This window comes from Callorhinus ursinus, unplaced genomic scaffold, assembly GCF_003265705.2.
Source record: "Callorhinus ursinus isolate GAN/ISIS: 27379988/994484 unplaced genomic scaffold, GSC_fseal_2.0 scaffold724, whole genome shotgun sequence".
Taxonomy (NCBI): Eukaryota; Metazoa; Chordata; class Mammalia; order Carnivora; family Otariidae; genus Callorhinus; species Callorhinus ursinus.
The window spans coordinates 4,123-18,175 of record NW_027397779.1 but is presented as its reverse complement, the minus strand read 5'-3'; the positions used below and the strand labels follow the sequence as shown (position 1 = coordinate 18,175).

General features: G+C 45.4%; 1 protein-coding gene across 2 annotated transcripts; it reads right to left on the bottom strand.

Moving 5' to 3' along the window:
- Window positions 1-36: 36 nt before the first annotated feature.
- Window positions 37-11,897, bottom strand: LOC112819060 (myeloid cell nuclear differentiation antigen-like). 2 transcript variants are annotated; one of them, XM_025866092.2, is made up of 7 exons: window positions 11,464-11,891; window positions 6,998-7,282; window positions 5,931-6,067; window positions 5,245-5,412; window positions 3,781-4,197; window positions 2,185-2,373; window positions 37-339 (listed from the first exon to the last, which is right to left on the bottom strand). In XM_025866092.2, exons 2-7 carry the CDS (start codon window positions 7,260-7,262, stop codon window positions 205-207), a joined length of 1,311 nt encoding a protein of 436 aa, XP_025721877.1. In that variant the 5' UTR covers window positions 7,263-7,282; window positions 11,464-11,891; the 3' UTR covers window positions 37-204. The 2 variants fall into 2 exon arrangements, with proteins under 2 accessions (XP_025721877.1, XP_025721878.1); XM_025866093.2 differs by lacking the exon at window positions 37-339 and adding an exon at window positions 354-622 and having other exon boundaries at window positions 11,464-11,897.
- Window positions 11,898-14,053: the final 2,156 nt, after the last annotated feature.

Genomic DNA, 14,053 nt, shown 5'->3' with positions numbered 1-14,053 from the left:
TAAAGAGACCGTATCTGGCGCTTTGGCAGATGATGCCCTTTGAAAAAAGTTGTTTTACTTTTTTTTTGCATTATAAATGTGTTAGTTGTAAAATGTAATATTCTTAGAAAATACAGAAAAATACAAGTAAATTTTATAAAATAAAGAAATATAATCTACAATGCAGCCCTTAAATATGCTGGGCTATTTCTACTGCATCTATTTTTAATAGAAATCCTCAGTTTTAACAATATCACTACGAAAGCCCATGAAGTGATCTGGAGGGGAGTGCATCAAATCAAATTCCACCTTCAAATCAAAACCGACTGGCTCCTTCTTGCTTTTCCTAGCCTTGATGACCTTAAAGGAGAGAGAAGAAAGAACACAATGAGACCCTAGGGGTTGCACTGAAGGTCTGCTGCTCTTCTTCCTTCCACCCGCAGTGTGTCTCCAGCTCCGTCAACACCCCATGTCCTCTCTCGGAGGCTGCTCACTCTCTCTCCCATCTCCTGCACTGCACCACCTTCTTGTAAGCCCTCCTCATCTGGAGCCTAAAGGAGAGATTTCCTGGTGCCCCCACGGGTCCATTTGAACAGCTCCACAAGGATGGTGAGGAGGAACTGGGAAAGAAGGGGAGTCCTCACTGGAGCAGAAAAGTGACAGGAAGCAACAAAAGGTAAATATTTTAATTATTTGCACTCAGTTTAATGTTGATTAGTGCATCAAGAATTCCATGGTGGACCTCCGTATGTGTGTGTATGTTCCTATGTGCCCGAGAAAGACAGTGTGGTGTCCTGCGGGCCAAGATGTGTACTGCACGACAGTGTGGTGCCTTTGGCCCTAAGATACAGTTATTCAAGGTCCTGGGACCCCCTCGGTCATTTGTGTCTGGCATGTGCTCGGTTGACCCTCTTCTTCGTTAAACTTGTTTTGATGCTTATTATACACACTTTCCATTTTACTGCTGAACTCTGTGCTCATTTCTTTTGTTCCTGCGTGGTATACTTCCCCTCAGGCCACTCTCAAGGACCAGTTTTTCCCAAAGCTGCACGCTTATGTGTCTGATCTGCCCACTGAGCCCAAGAATCTGACTCTGGAGCCAAAGCCCGTGGGCCTCGGCTGCAGCAGGTACAGGCAGTGCCAAGTAGGGCTATCGCCTACCTTTCAATGATAGTGATAATCAGTATCTCCATCAATGAAATGGGAATAACGACTTCAGTATCTTCATCACTGTCTCAGTGCCGAGCACACAGTAAGTGCTCAGCTAAGTGTTTTCTGATTCGTTTAAATATACATGTTGTTATGTTATTATTTCTCTTGGGCAATATCATTCACACCCATGACTTTAAGAATTATCCTTAAACTGCCAAGTACGGCTGTTGCTTGCTGTCCCTGTCTCCAAATTTGGCCTCTCCCTAATGCATCCCTCCAGAGAGTTACTAGCCTACGTTTTGCCAAGATGTCAAAGTCATCAGGCATTCTTCCGCATAAAATTTTTCACGTGGTTACTTGTTTTCACAGTGAATTTTCCATGTCCGTTTATTTCTGACAAAAGAAGTACACCAAATACAGCCCCTGACTCCTGTTTTTACTCTCTGGCCTCATCTTCCATCCATCTCTACATCTATGGCGTTTCGGTTGTACGTAAATCGTGTTGTCTCACACTTTTGGGGATACACACGCATCATTTCTTTTGCCTAGAACTCTTTCCAATGTCTACGTTGCTAAGAAAAATAGTACCTACTGCAGACTGATTTCCGTTTTGGTGTTCGGCAGCTAGATAATGCGTATGGTCTCACTTAACCATGCATGGTCTTACCTCCACCCAACGACGTAGAGACTGTGACCCTTTCAGAGGACCAGTCAAGCTGCCTCCCCAACGTCAGGCCAGGATTCCAATCAGGTCTGTCCTATTCAAAGCCCTGCTCTCAACCATTATGAGAAGTAGCCTCCCTGCCTTCCTAATGTCTTCAAATATTTCCTTATTTAGCCTAAGTATCTTATCCTTTTGAAATCTATGTGAATGTCATTTCCTCATAGCCTTTTAAAAATCCTCCACTTAAAAATGAATGCAAGGCATGGCTGTGTTCTCCTCCCACCCGCTGGACTCTTATGCGTCCAAAAACAGGAATCTGGTGCTCTCAAAACCTAAACAAAATTATTTGCCTCTATTGGCAAACTAAGGTTCCTCTATCCAGTTCCCACCTGGATGAAGCTGTGAGTTCCACATGTCAGTTTCAGCTTCTGGTCAATTGTTTTCAGCTGAAAGCAGAAGAGTCGAAGTTTATCTCCTTTCTCACACTTGATGTTGTGCCATCTCTCGGTCCCCACGACCTCCATCATTCCTGTATTATCCTGTATTTCATATACTGTCGTCTTCCTATTCACTTTTTTCTGCAACAGAAATGCGACATTCAGTTTCTGAAGTCAGAGTAGTGACTTTCATATGTATGAGGAAGCACCTGGTGGCACAGGAAATCCAAGACATAAAAAAGCAATTATAGGGCACAAATACACACACAGCTTCGGCAAGGTCTTATCAGAGAACTTTCCTTTTATTATCCTGCTTTTGTATTTTCTTCCCCTTTCTTGTTCTAGATATTTTCTATCTGGCAATTCCAGAACAATGAGTTTTCTTCCTATTTTCTACTGCTTCACCGCAAGGGAAGCATTGATTCCTTAAGACAACTGGAATCAGAGAGAGGCATCGGAGCCCTGGTGGACTCCTTTAGCTCCTGTCCTTACGCAGAAAGGAATGGACATGACCACGACTATTCATCAGCCGATTATAAAGAACCTATATACCAAATAAGGTTCCAGTGACTCACTAATTCTTTTTTCAACCTTCTCCATTTACCCATCCTTCTCCAAATCTTACCTCCACTGACCAGGATCCTGCAGTTCACTTTCTTAAGTTATAACTCATCAATTCTATAAATACATTTTTAACCATAGTCTCTGAAAGACAGTGTAAGAAAGGAATGGAAGTAAATTAAGGGGCTATCCTGGAAGACAGGCATATGGGGCTATGAAGCATATAAGATCATATGAGATCCTATGAGATACCAGGGGAGTTCATGACAGTCTGTAAATTCTGGGGAGAACTGAATGCATCATACTAACCAGTACCCTGAATTTGGACATGACATATCAGTAAAACTGTCCATGCCATCCCTCCCCCCTTTTGGGGATATAATGGAATTAGATTGCCATGTCTTCCAAATATCACACAATATGAAACCTTACTCTTCAATAAATTGTTCATAAATAATGTGTTAAATAAATAGGTTAGAGGAGACAGCCTTGAATGATTATATTATTTACCTACATGTTGAAGGTATTCATACGTAGGAGAATACAAGCCAATATATTTATTACTCTGAATATGTGTCACAGCCAGAATTAATCTTTGTTAGGGCAATCTATTATTCAAAGTAAGAAAAAAAAAGATGTATACAGTTGTGGAGGAGCTCAGGGATACAAAAATATGAGCATGTGCATACTCATTTATACCCTGTGCTGTCCTTGCTCACGGAGGTCGAAAATAATCATTACTGGTGAAATAGCAAGGTTTCTAGTGACTCGTTTTTCAAAGAACTTGCATGAAGGTATCTCGGGTAGAGGACTATCAGGTCACCAGTCCTGTTTCCTGCTGTGTGGCACACTTGACCACCTATCTGTAGTCAAGAGAGTGGGCTAGGAGCCGAGTTCCACGCCTGAGTCAGTACACAGAGCTTGGCAAGTAAAAACATTCAATTTCAGGTGTGGACAGAGAAAATAAAAACAATTTTATGGGATTACCTCATGTAACAGAAATAAGCCATACACAAATGTTCCCGATGCTTGCTTGTAAAGATTATCGATCTTGGGAGTTTCATTTGCTCTTTTGGTGATGCTGTTTGGCACCACGATCAATTGGAAAGGATCGGCTTCGTACACAGATGAGGTTTTGTTTATCTCGAGGATTCCTTTGCATTCATAGTAATCTGATATGGTAATGATATTCTCTTTTGTGAATTTCTCTTTCAGGTTGCTGTTTAAAACCTTCACATGGAAAAACTGACTGGGAGTGGCCACTGTAGCATGAAACATTCTGCTTCTCCCGTCTTCTGGGGACTCGTATTCAAATGGCTCCGTTGCTTTCAGTACCAGGACAGTCAGGGGGCCCTGCTGAAGGACACGTCCTCTAGGAGCAGCTTGATGTTGGCCCTTCATCATCTGGTTGTGTGTTGGACAGAAACAGGGAAACAAACTTACAAGTCTGGACAGGGAACACCAGCCAGGTCATTTTCTCATGCATGAAACCTTGATTATAACACCGGGACCACAACGACCCTCACAGATATTTGGAGCTGGAGCCAGGCTAGAAAGGAATTGCCTAACAGAAAGGAAAAGCTAACGAACCAGTAGCTTATCTAGCAAAAGTATAAGGTAGCAGACAGTGGCCTAGGAGTCCAGACACCCTCACTTCAACAGAAGCGTCTTTCTGAATTAAAGCCAGATCCTCCCAAGAGCGGCACAGAACTGTGGATGACCAGAGCGTTGCCCTCAAGTACCAAAGGAACAGGTTCAGATATTTCATTCAAATAGATCCTCCACCCATTTAGTCTTAAACGACTAAAGGAAAGTAAAAAGTGTGAACAAACAACGCCAAGAGCGCTGCAGGTGGGGACCAGCACCCACACGAGCCACAAAGATTCAGGGTTCTCGGTGTATCTGGGGCCATGGTGAGGGTCCAGCTCATGTCATCTCTGCACAAGAAACAGTGCTGTTAGTGGCTCCAAATTCCCTATTCTACTTGGCTCCGTAGAGGATATGTGCCCGGAACCATGTAGCCACAACGTTTCTCTAACAGAAAAAAGGAGGACAGGTGTGTTCACCTCTGATCCCCTCTCTCACCGTGGCCTGGTCTGTGTGAGCAGCGGCCGAGTCCTGTCAGGAAGGGGAAGCCACCCCCTCTGCGCAGGAAGTGTGGCGGGCAGGGATGGGTGTTGGGGTCCCAGAACATGGAGGGGCATGGAGCCAAGCCATTTACCCCCCCAGTCCGGAGGTACTTAAGACGGGTCTGGCCTGGGGTAGTCCGCACGGCGAGCGCCGTCCTACTTTATGTGGCTGTGGCTTCTCCTCATGGGACCAACAAGGGAGGTCTTGTTACGCGTAACAAGGGAGGCCCCTTTGCCCCAGGGAGCTGGGACGCCTGCGACGGACAGCAGGGGCGGCCACCGGGCGCGAGGAAACCTGGCAAGGATAAACGGGCAGCGGTACCTCGGGGAAGGCAGAAACGAATGGAGCTGAGGACGAGGTCTGGGGCGGCGGAAGAAAGCCCACAGCTGCCGACGTGCTGGCTCCCGAATGGCAGACCGGCAGAGTCTGCGGCTGGAGCCCCTTGTTCTTTTTTGCCGCAGCCGTTCCTTTGGCGACAGGTTTTCTTTTCTGAAAGTAGTTTAACGTTCCTGTTAGCGGTTTTCAGCACTAAGAGAAGCACCGCACAGTTTCATTACTTGGCTGCAGGTTCCTCCTACAGGGAAAGGTGGCGTCCTGGGAAACTCCAGGGTGTCGCCGGCTGTCACCTAGAGGCAGGCAGTGGGGGAGAGGGGGCAGGGCTGACAGCCCACGCGGGGGGGGGGGGATGTTCACGGTCGCAGACAGCCCACTGCTGGAGCCGCCCCTGCGTTGGGACGGGAAGAGCTCCAGCCTCCTGAAAATCGGGGTGCGCCAGGGTGCGCGAGTCGCGTGGCCGGCCTGGCTGCGAACTCGTCCGTATAAAGGAGGGGATGTCATCACGTTTATGTCACGGAAACGTTCTCCACGTTTTTGCCTGGCACGAAGCAGATGGCCCGAATGCCTCCATTTGGCAAATCTGCGCTGATAGAACACTGATAAAGAAGCAAGTGCCTGGCAGAGCTCCTTCCTCGGGCCCCCGGAAGCCTCCTGCCCCTCCCCAGGCTTACCTGAGACGCAGTGGTCCCCTCCGCTCTCTCGCACAGCACAGCGCTACTTGTGGTGGGGGCAAGTGCCGTGGGACCCACCCTTGCCTGTTGCGGCTTTTTCTTTGGAGTTTCTTCTGCTGTCTTCATTTTCTTTGCAACTGATACAAAAACAAGGAGGACGCAATGAACCCAGAGCTGAAGCCTTGTCAAAGCTAAGTCCTCTCAGCTCCCGCCGCGGATCCAGGTCCCCGCGAGTCTGCCTGTCCTGCCAGAGCCGGCCTGGCCCGAGGGGACCCACGGCGCGACCACAGGCTGGGAGACTGCGACCTGCTCCTCCGTGGTTTCCAAACTCTCTCTCCCGGCAGCGAGCACCTCCTCCCCATCCTCTGGATTCCCAGGTGCTGCCATCCCATCCTTTCCCACGCCTGTTCTCCCATCATTTCCTTAAAAAAAAAAAAAAAAAAAAAAAAATCCAAGGTTTTCATGATACTGACTGCTTTGGTCAAGTTCTTCAAAAGATCTATTAAAATAACAGAAACCAATGAAAGGAAATAGGATACAGATCGGTGAGGTGACAAAATGGCGACATCGGCCTTTGGGTTTTTTTAAATTTTGTTTCCACACGGTGATTTTACCAGGGGCACGTCGCCCGCCTCTCTGAGAGGTAGGTTTTATGTTAAGCACGCTGTACCTTTGCTACCAGAAGGCAGATGATCATGTGGCAAATAGTGTTACAATAGGCACATTCATTGGTTAAACGTAATTATTTTAAAATAAGTGACTATTTTGTGATTTTCTAACATTTCCAAAGCACTGGAAGCCTCAGGGTTTCATGGGCTCCCTCTATCTTTCATTCTTTGCCCTCACGCCTAACACAACCCCCAGCATAGATCAATCAGTCAGTCCCCTTCCCGGGAAAGGGAACGTCCAGGGCTGTCAGCTTGTTGGCCCCTGCATCCTGCATGGTCACCGCTGCTGAGTCATGCACTGGCAAAGGGGGTATGCCACCCTCACCAAGTGCTCTTCTACTCAATTTGGGGAGGGGGGGGTCAGGGTGGAGCAGTCAGGTGTGGGATCTTCCTTATTACCTTTCATCTTCTCATTTCTAAGTTGCTTAACAATGTCCTTAAGTGGTGGCATGTCCTTGAAGAGGTCTATTAGCTTGTCCACACAGGCAGCCCCTGGGAACTTCTCTTCCATCAGGTCAGCAATCTTGACCTTGTTATATTCTTCTTGCATGTTTGAAGTCAGTCCCAAGTCACGGGCCAGGAGGGACTTAACTATGCTAAACTGGTAGTCATTGATGAGCTCCAGTCCTTTCAGCAGAATAACCCTCTTGTACTCACTCCCCATCTCTCCAGGTGTGGCTGAGCCTGCAAGAGAAAAATACCATACGGTGTTACACCTTTCTCCAGAAGACTTGAAAGTCGGGCTGTGTCTGTGTGAGTGAGTGGCCCATGTCAAGGTGTCATCCCTGAGTGTGTGTGACAAAGAGGAACTTCATTTCCAGGTGTGTCACTGTGGGTTGAGAACTGCTGTATTCGGGACTTCTAAGAAATTCTTTCCTTTTAATAATGATAGTTGAGTTGGGTTAGGGGGTGGGTGTGGTGGCAGGAGGTCGGGAAAGAGGCCTTGCTGTTGCCCCGTGTGGAGTGTGGGCTGTAGGGGGTCAGAGTCCCCGCTCCCTCCTCCCATCCCGTGTTGGGGCTGAGGTCTCTCCCTGGATGTCCGCCTGCTGGCTCTGGACTCTGCCACCTCTCACTCCCTGTGACTGTCCTCCCACCGTGCCCCTCCCTGCTGGGTACCAGCCCAGCACACCCGACCCTTCCCTAGTCAGCCCTTCTCATGTCCTCTCTCCCTGGGGCTCGGGCCATGTTCTCCGTGTCCTCTGTGCCCTGGTCTACCTGCTCTCTCGTGCAGAACTGTAGCCCTGATTGGCCAGAATTACTTAAGAGTTGCTTGAATTTCCTCCTCCCGGCTAATTTCTCTACTCAGTTACCTCTCCATAAGCCATACTTCTAGCCGTCTCAAAATCCTTCAGTAGTTCCCTGTTTTCCTTAGGAAGTACTCCTGGATATTTAGCCCGGCTTGGAGGCCTTGAATAATGTCTCTTCCTGACTTCTGCCCTTGTCCATGTTTCATATTTAGGTCCCAGAAATATGCATTGCATCGTGCTATGTCAGGCTCTCTGTATGGAATGTACTTCCTCCCCCCCCCTTTTTTGGAAAGGTAAATCTAGAGAATCCATGGTCTTCATGAAACTAGTATAATGTAACTTCAAATTCTGTCAAATTATGTACATGTGCAGAGGTGTTCAGCCCAAATCCAATCATATTCTTATGTTGGATATTTTTACATAGTATCCTAAACTCTGAATCTAATTCAGCTTATGAAAATCAGTATTTGTGAAAAATGTCACTTTTGTCATTTTTTTTCCTCTCGTATCTTCCCCCAACACATGACTCAGTAGGCAGAAGACGACTGTTAATAGCTTAGACTATGGAGTTCAGAAGACTTAGCTCCTAGAATATAATCATGTGACCACATACTCCAATGTAAGTGAGTGATTTGTAAGATGAGATCGAAAGCCGTCCCACAAGAAGACAGAATGGATTCAGAAATAGAAGTCAGAAAATGCATGTGAGACCTCTCAGGCCACAGGTCAAAGTGTCCACACCCACATGCTGTTTGTTGTTAAAAGAACAAAATATAAAATGAAAAGGAGAAAATATTGAAAGAAATAATGAGATACACTTCTTGGAATTCAAATAACATGAACATTCCCGGAGGGATTGGCCAGTAGAGTGCCAAATAGGAGAGCAAAGGAAAAACCCACATCAAGACATAATGTAGAGGAACTGAAGAATATCCAAAGTAGCAAGAAAAATTTGACTTCCAGAGAAAAAGAGTAGATCACTTACAAAGTTTCAAAATCAGATTTTCAACAGCAAAACTGGCATGGAGTACCTTCGTATAGTATTTCACCCAAATTCCATATCTGCACTATTGAAATCTCCCCAAATTGTGAAAACAAAAGTTATGTGGGTGTGTATGACTGCACATGTACGTGTGTGTATCAATTTGATGACAGATTTTGTTAGAAAAATATCTGATGTGAGATCTCAGGAGCCTGCGTAGATTTTTTTTTTTTTTTTAATTCCACCTTAATGCAAGTTCTCCCATGTCTTCCTGATGTGGTTTTGAGCAGAATTGCTGGGTCTCGGAGCCAATGGCCAAGAAAGAATTCTTGAGACGTCTTTGGTGCAAAAAGGTGGTTTTGTTAAAGCACAGGGACAGAACCCGTGGGCAGAAAGAGCTGCTGCACCCCGGGGTTGTGAGGGGTGACCCATTATATACTTTGGGGCTGTGGGAAATAAAGATAAGGGAAGTTCAAGGGAAGTTCTCGAAAAAAAGGACTTTCATATGCTAAAGAAGACGCACAGGACACTGGAGGCCTATCTACTGTTAAACTAAGGTGGTTTTTCCCTCTAGCAAAGCAATACCTATGCTCTCTGCCTGCCTCAAGTATCTGTCAATGGGCTGCAAGTTATAAGCACATTTAATTGTATCTACATTTCCTTTTGCCTTTGTCTCCCACAACATTGCTACACAACCATGAGTGCCTGTGAGCTGAGTCAGGACTCAGATCTTACTCCATCATCTATATGACACACAAGATGTGGTGTGTGCATTAGACAGCCTTTCCTAAGTCACTCAAATTCTGAATTTCAAAACTCATGTGAACCCAAATGTTTCAGAGAGGCATTGGCCAATAGAAATTGAAGAAAAAATAATTTTGGAAACCAGAATTTTGTATCTAGCTCAAACGGCTTTGAAATGCAATGTACTACAGATGAATCTCTGATACTGACCAACACGGTAAACAGATTTGCAACACAAAGACACCAAGGAAGCAGTGTTTTGGAAACAGTATTCCCCTGGAAAATAAAAGAGGTCAGGAAAAAAAAGAAAGAAAAAAAAAAAAGCTGCTGACAAAAAAGAAAGAGAGAACAAGACCTTGATTGACTCTTTCAATATTTTAAAAATAAATAAGGCCCCAACTGAAGAGAAACAAAACAGGAAGTAGATCAACATGGTGGGGTGGACAGGGAAGAAAGGATTTGTGCTTACTGAGCTACTAGCCTGTTAGGAGGGGTTGGAGATAGAAATTTAAAATTATTGGCGAAGAAAAAGAAAGCACAGAATAAACACTATAGGTAAACGTTTTAAGTCAGTCAAAATACAACACTTCACCTAATGTACATAAAGGGATAAACCACTAAAAGGCAACATTTCTAAAATGGAGTTAAAAAAAATCTACGTTATGTATCATTGACAAAAAGTAACTCAAAGTTTAAAAGAAAATTGTTGCAGAGGCTCTACATGGAAACATTAGAGAGCAGACAGAGTACCCGTGTCAGTGTAGAGTTAAATAGACCTTAAGACAAAGACTTTAATCAGAACTAGTTTCACTGCACAATGATTGAAGGTTTACCTTCCAGAAAGATGCAACAGTTTTAATTATGTATTTGCCTAAGAGTAATAAATACATATTATTTATTATGAACTTTTGTTATTCATATTATTATGAAGAGTTATGTAGCATATTTCTCACTATAGATTCATACATATAGGTTAACAATTGAGAGAACTACAAGGAAAAATGGCCAAAATCATGATTATAGTTTGCTTCTAGCATATGTTAGTTACTGAACAAAGCAAGAAGAAAAGCAGAAAATACTTAGAAAAGTTGAGTAACACTGCTCAGCTTAAATAAAAAGCTTGATCTAACACTTGGGAAATTCCGAAGCTAATATTTAAAATGTTACATTTCTCTCAAATGCACATGAAATGTTTGTGTACCAAGCTCTGCAGAAAGACTAAAGCATTTTCCAAACTGTGGCTACAGATTTGTCTCCAACCACCTCTTTTCTACAAACTCCACCACCGTTTGCCTCAGCCTTTGAGGAACCCGGGGAGTGTGTCTGCCAGGACCTGAAATGCTGGCCCGCCATTTGAGGCACAGCGGACCCACAGGAAAGCGCTAGGGCACCATGTGTTTGAGTGAGCGTGCCCATGAACCTGAGAAACGCTCTCCTGTGTGTGTATGTTCTCATGTTTTGTGAAACTGGGATAATACCACAGAATATAGTTTTCTGTCCAGATGTGTTTTCTTACTTAATATCATTGCATAATACTCTTCCATCCCACCATCCTGTGCCCTACCCCAGCTCCCACCACAGCCGCCAAGTTCCCTGGGCCCGCTCCAGGCTAGAAAGCCAAGGCCCGCTTCTAAATATCAACTCGTGCTATAAACACCCACAGAATGAATTTTAAAGCCGCAACAGTCAAAGATACCTGTTATCGTCCCATGTAGTGGAAGGATTAGGAAGAAGGCACTGAGATTTTCACTTTTCAGTATACAGTTGATACCGGCCCCACTCCCCATCCCTCCCCCCTCCCCGAACGACTCAAAAACTCACTGGCCTCCTGTGATCCTGTGATATCAAGGAGGTACCCGCATCTCCTCTACAAAAGTCCTGACCGGACTCACCTCACTGAAGATTCTCCCCAGTAGTCCGGATCTCGAGATCTTCTTCAGAAAGGTAGCAATCAGTATTTGCTTGACTTGAGTAAGAAGATAAACCAGTAAAGCTCTCAGAACCTGAACTGCAGGATACTGCAATCTTCTGAAATGCTAAGAAAATAATTTCTGAGATAAGAAAACGGCAGTGGTGAGCATCACAGAGTAGCCACCCCCGGCTGCCGCGCCTTGAGTTCAGCCCGGAGAGGCAGAGATTACGAAACTTCTTCTGAGACTCCTCCCATCCAGGGCTTTAGCTCTGTGTTTCCTTAGAGGAGCTGAACAGCTTTCTCCTACACATCTTAGACACAATGAAAAATCAGAGCTAAACTATCACTTATTTTATTTTATTTTTACAGATGTCTGAAAGGAGTTACAACATTAGAACTTTCTGAACCAGCAGACTTCAGTGTGGGTCAGTAGATGACAGAGCCCCTTAAGTGAGGCTCGGAGACCATGAAGGAAGAGTGAGTCACCAACCCCAACTTCCTCCCTTTCTGTTCACATAGCAGCCAAGGCAGGAGGAGATCTTGGGGGATTGTTCACGGGTAAACACAAGTGACTAATAGGCTCATATCATTACAGCAATAACTCCTTCAAATTCTGGCAGAGCAGGAAGCTTCTAGAAGAGCTGAGGGCCCAGTGAATACTTTGTCTACAGTGTTTTTTCTGTATCTTACAACAGATACCATTTGGAGAATTGTAACCCTGAGACATCAAATAAATGGAGCCAATCAGCATCTAGTATGGGGGTAACCCACTGTCTGACTTGCAAGAAGGAAGGGGCCATGAAATGAAAAGGAGTCCCAAAGACCAGGGCATGTGAAGGGAGAAGAAAACTGATTGAGTTCATTGAAACCAGGTTTGTGCAGGAGGGAGTTGCAGTCTGGGTTTGAAAACCTTTGAATATGCAGGAGTGAGTCGGGCAAAATCAAGGAGAGTCTGGCAGGCGCCAAAAATACCAGCAGGTTGTCATGACTCTTCATTACAGACTTTAGTGCTGCTTATGTGGATGCCTTGAGCTCTCTTAGGAGTTGAGGGACATTAGGGAGGTCAGAGGGCCCCAAACTAGAGACCAGGAGGCAGAGGACAGAAATATCCATGATTCAGGATGTCTTCTTTTCCCTGTACTAGAAACTAACTTATGTGGGGTGATGCCCTCCATTGTTTCTCCAGGAGCAAACACACAGGCTACTGGCCCAAACAAAGGGAAGTCGGAGCAATGCTCCTACATCTTTACAGTGTAGTTTTAGAATGTTGGTGAGGTCCCGAGCTGACGGCCAAGAAAGAATTCTTGGACATCTTTGGTGCAAAAAGATGATTTTATTAAAGCAGGGGACAGGACCCGTGTCCTGGGCGCAAAAAGCACGGCTGCAGTGGGGTTGTGAGGCGTGACTGATTGTGTGCTCCGGAGTTGGGGGGTGAGGACAAAGGGAGGCGTCCAAGAGGACTTTGATATGCTAAGGACCCTCAGGGTACTGGAGGCCTGGCTATTGTCAGGCTAAGGTAGCTTTTCCGTCTAGCAAAGCATTAACAATAAGACAGTTGGGAGTTTCCTAGAGGAGTGCTATTGTCTTCCTATCTCAAGTCCTTGTCTATAGGCTGCAGGTCAGAAAGAAATTTAACTTTGTTTACATTCCCTTCTGCCTTGGTTTCCCACATCACTCCTGGAAGCTGGGGGGGGCGGTGGCGGGGGCGTGATGTTAGGGCTGTAGGAAATTGAGTTATGGGTCTCTGAAACTTAGCCTATTGATAAGAAAGCTTTTTCCTTGTAAATCACTAAGACATTGGTAAACCGAGGGAGATTCCTGTCTTGCTAGACTGTGACCTCTGTTAGTTAACCATTTGGTTTTTTTTTTCCTTCCGTCCCCTAGCTTTAGGGCAGCTGGGAGTGCCTGAGGAATGTCACACAGATCCAGGGGATGGGGTGGGGGTCCCAGGGTGTCAGCTTGTGCTTCGTCCTCAGCTTGCTTTCAGCTCCCTCATCACATCTGTGCACTTAGAATTTTAAAAGCTGCATCAAAGAGATGAAAAACAAATATGCCTTTTCCCTGACTCTTAGTCAGTGGTCCAACAATCAGTGACTTGGGCCATTCTAGAGATACACAGTGATTTATCAGGCTCTCAACCCACTAAAAAGACCAGGGTTCCAGAATTTGCAAGGCTTCATTGTTGTAATGGTATCGGCCAACTGGGAAATGAAAGAACTCTTAGTATTGGGAGGGTGGCAGGGGAATGTCTGGAAAATGTGTGTGACCTCCTGTCATCTCAAGTCCTATTCCCAAGTACTATCTGAAAGAATCACTTAAAATCCTCAGTCAAGAGTCGCCACCAGGTTGATGCCCTTTGTATGTCTTGCTGATATGAGAGGTCTCCTAAGGGGAGGATCTAGGGCAGGTGGAAGGGCATCTACACTAAGAAATACCAGGCAGGTCCTTAACTTCCATATTAGACCTTGGGATCCAGATCAAAGTATAGAGCGTTTTGTAGTCTCTGAGAAGAAAGTGGGAGGGACAGCAGGCTGGGTATCGTCCAATCAAAACTCCCCACCTCTGGCGCT

Excerpts from the sequence above, each read along its gene's own strand:
- LOC112819060 (XM_025866092.2), bottom strand. The coding sequence starts at position 7,262 with ATGGGGAGTGAGTACAAGAGGGTTATTCTGCTGAAAGGACTGGAGCTC. Across the intron at positions 4,198-5,244 it reads TCGTTTCTGCCTTCCCCGAG|ATGATGAAGGGCCAACATCA; the intron begins GTACCGCTGCCC and ends ACACACAACCAG. Across the intron at positions 340-2,184 it reads GAACTCACAGCTTCATCCAG|GTCATCAAGGCTAGGAAAAG; the intron begins GTGGGAACTGGA and ends CTCTCCTTTAAG.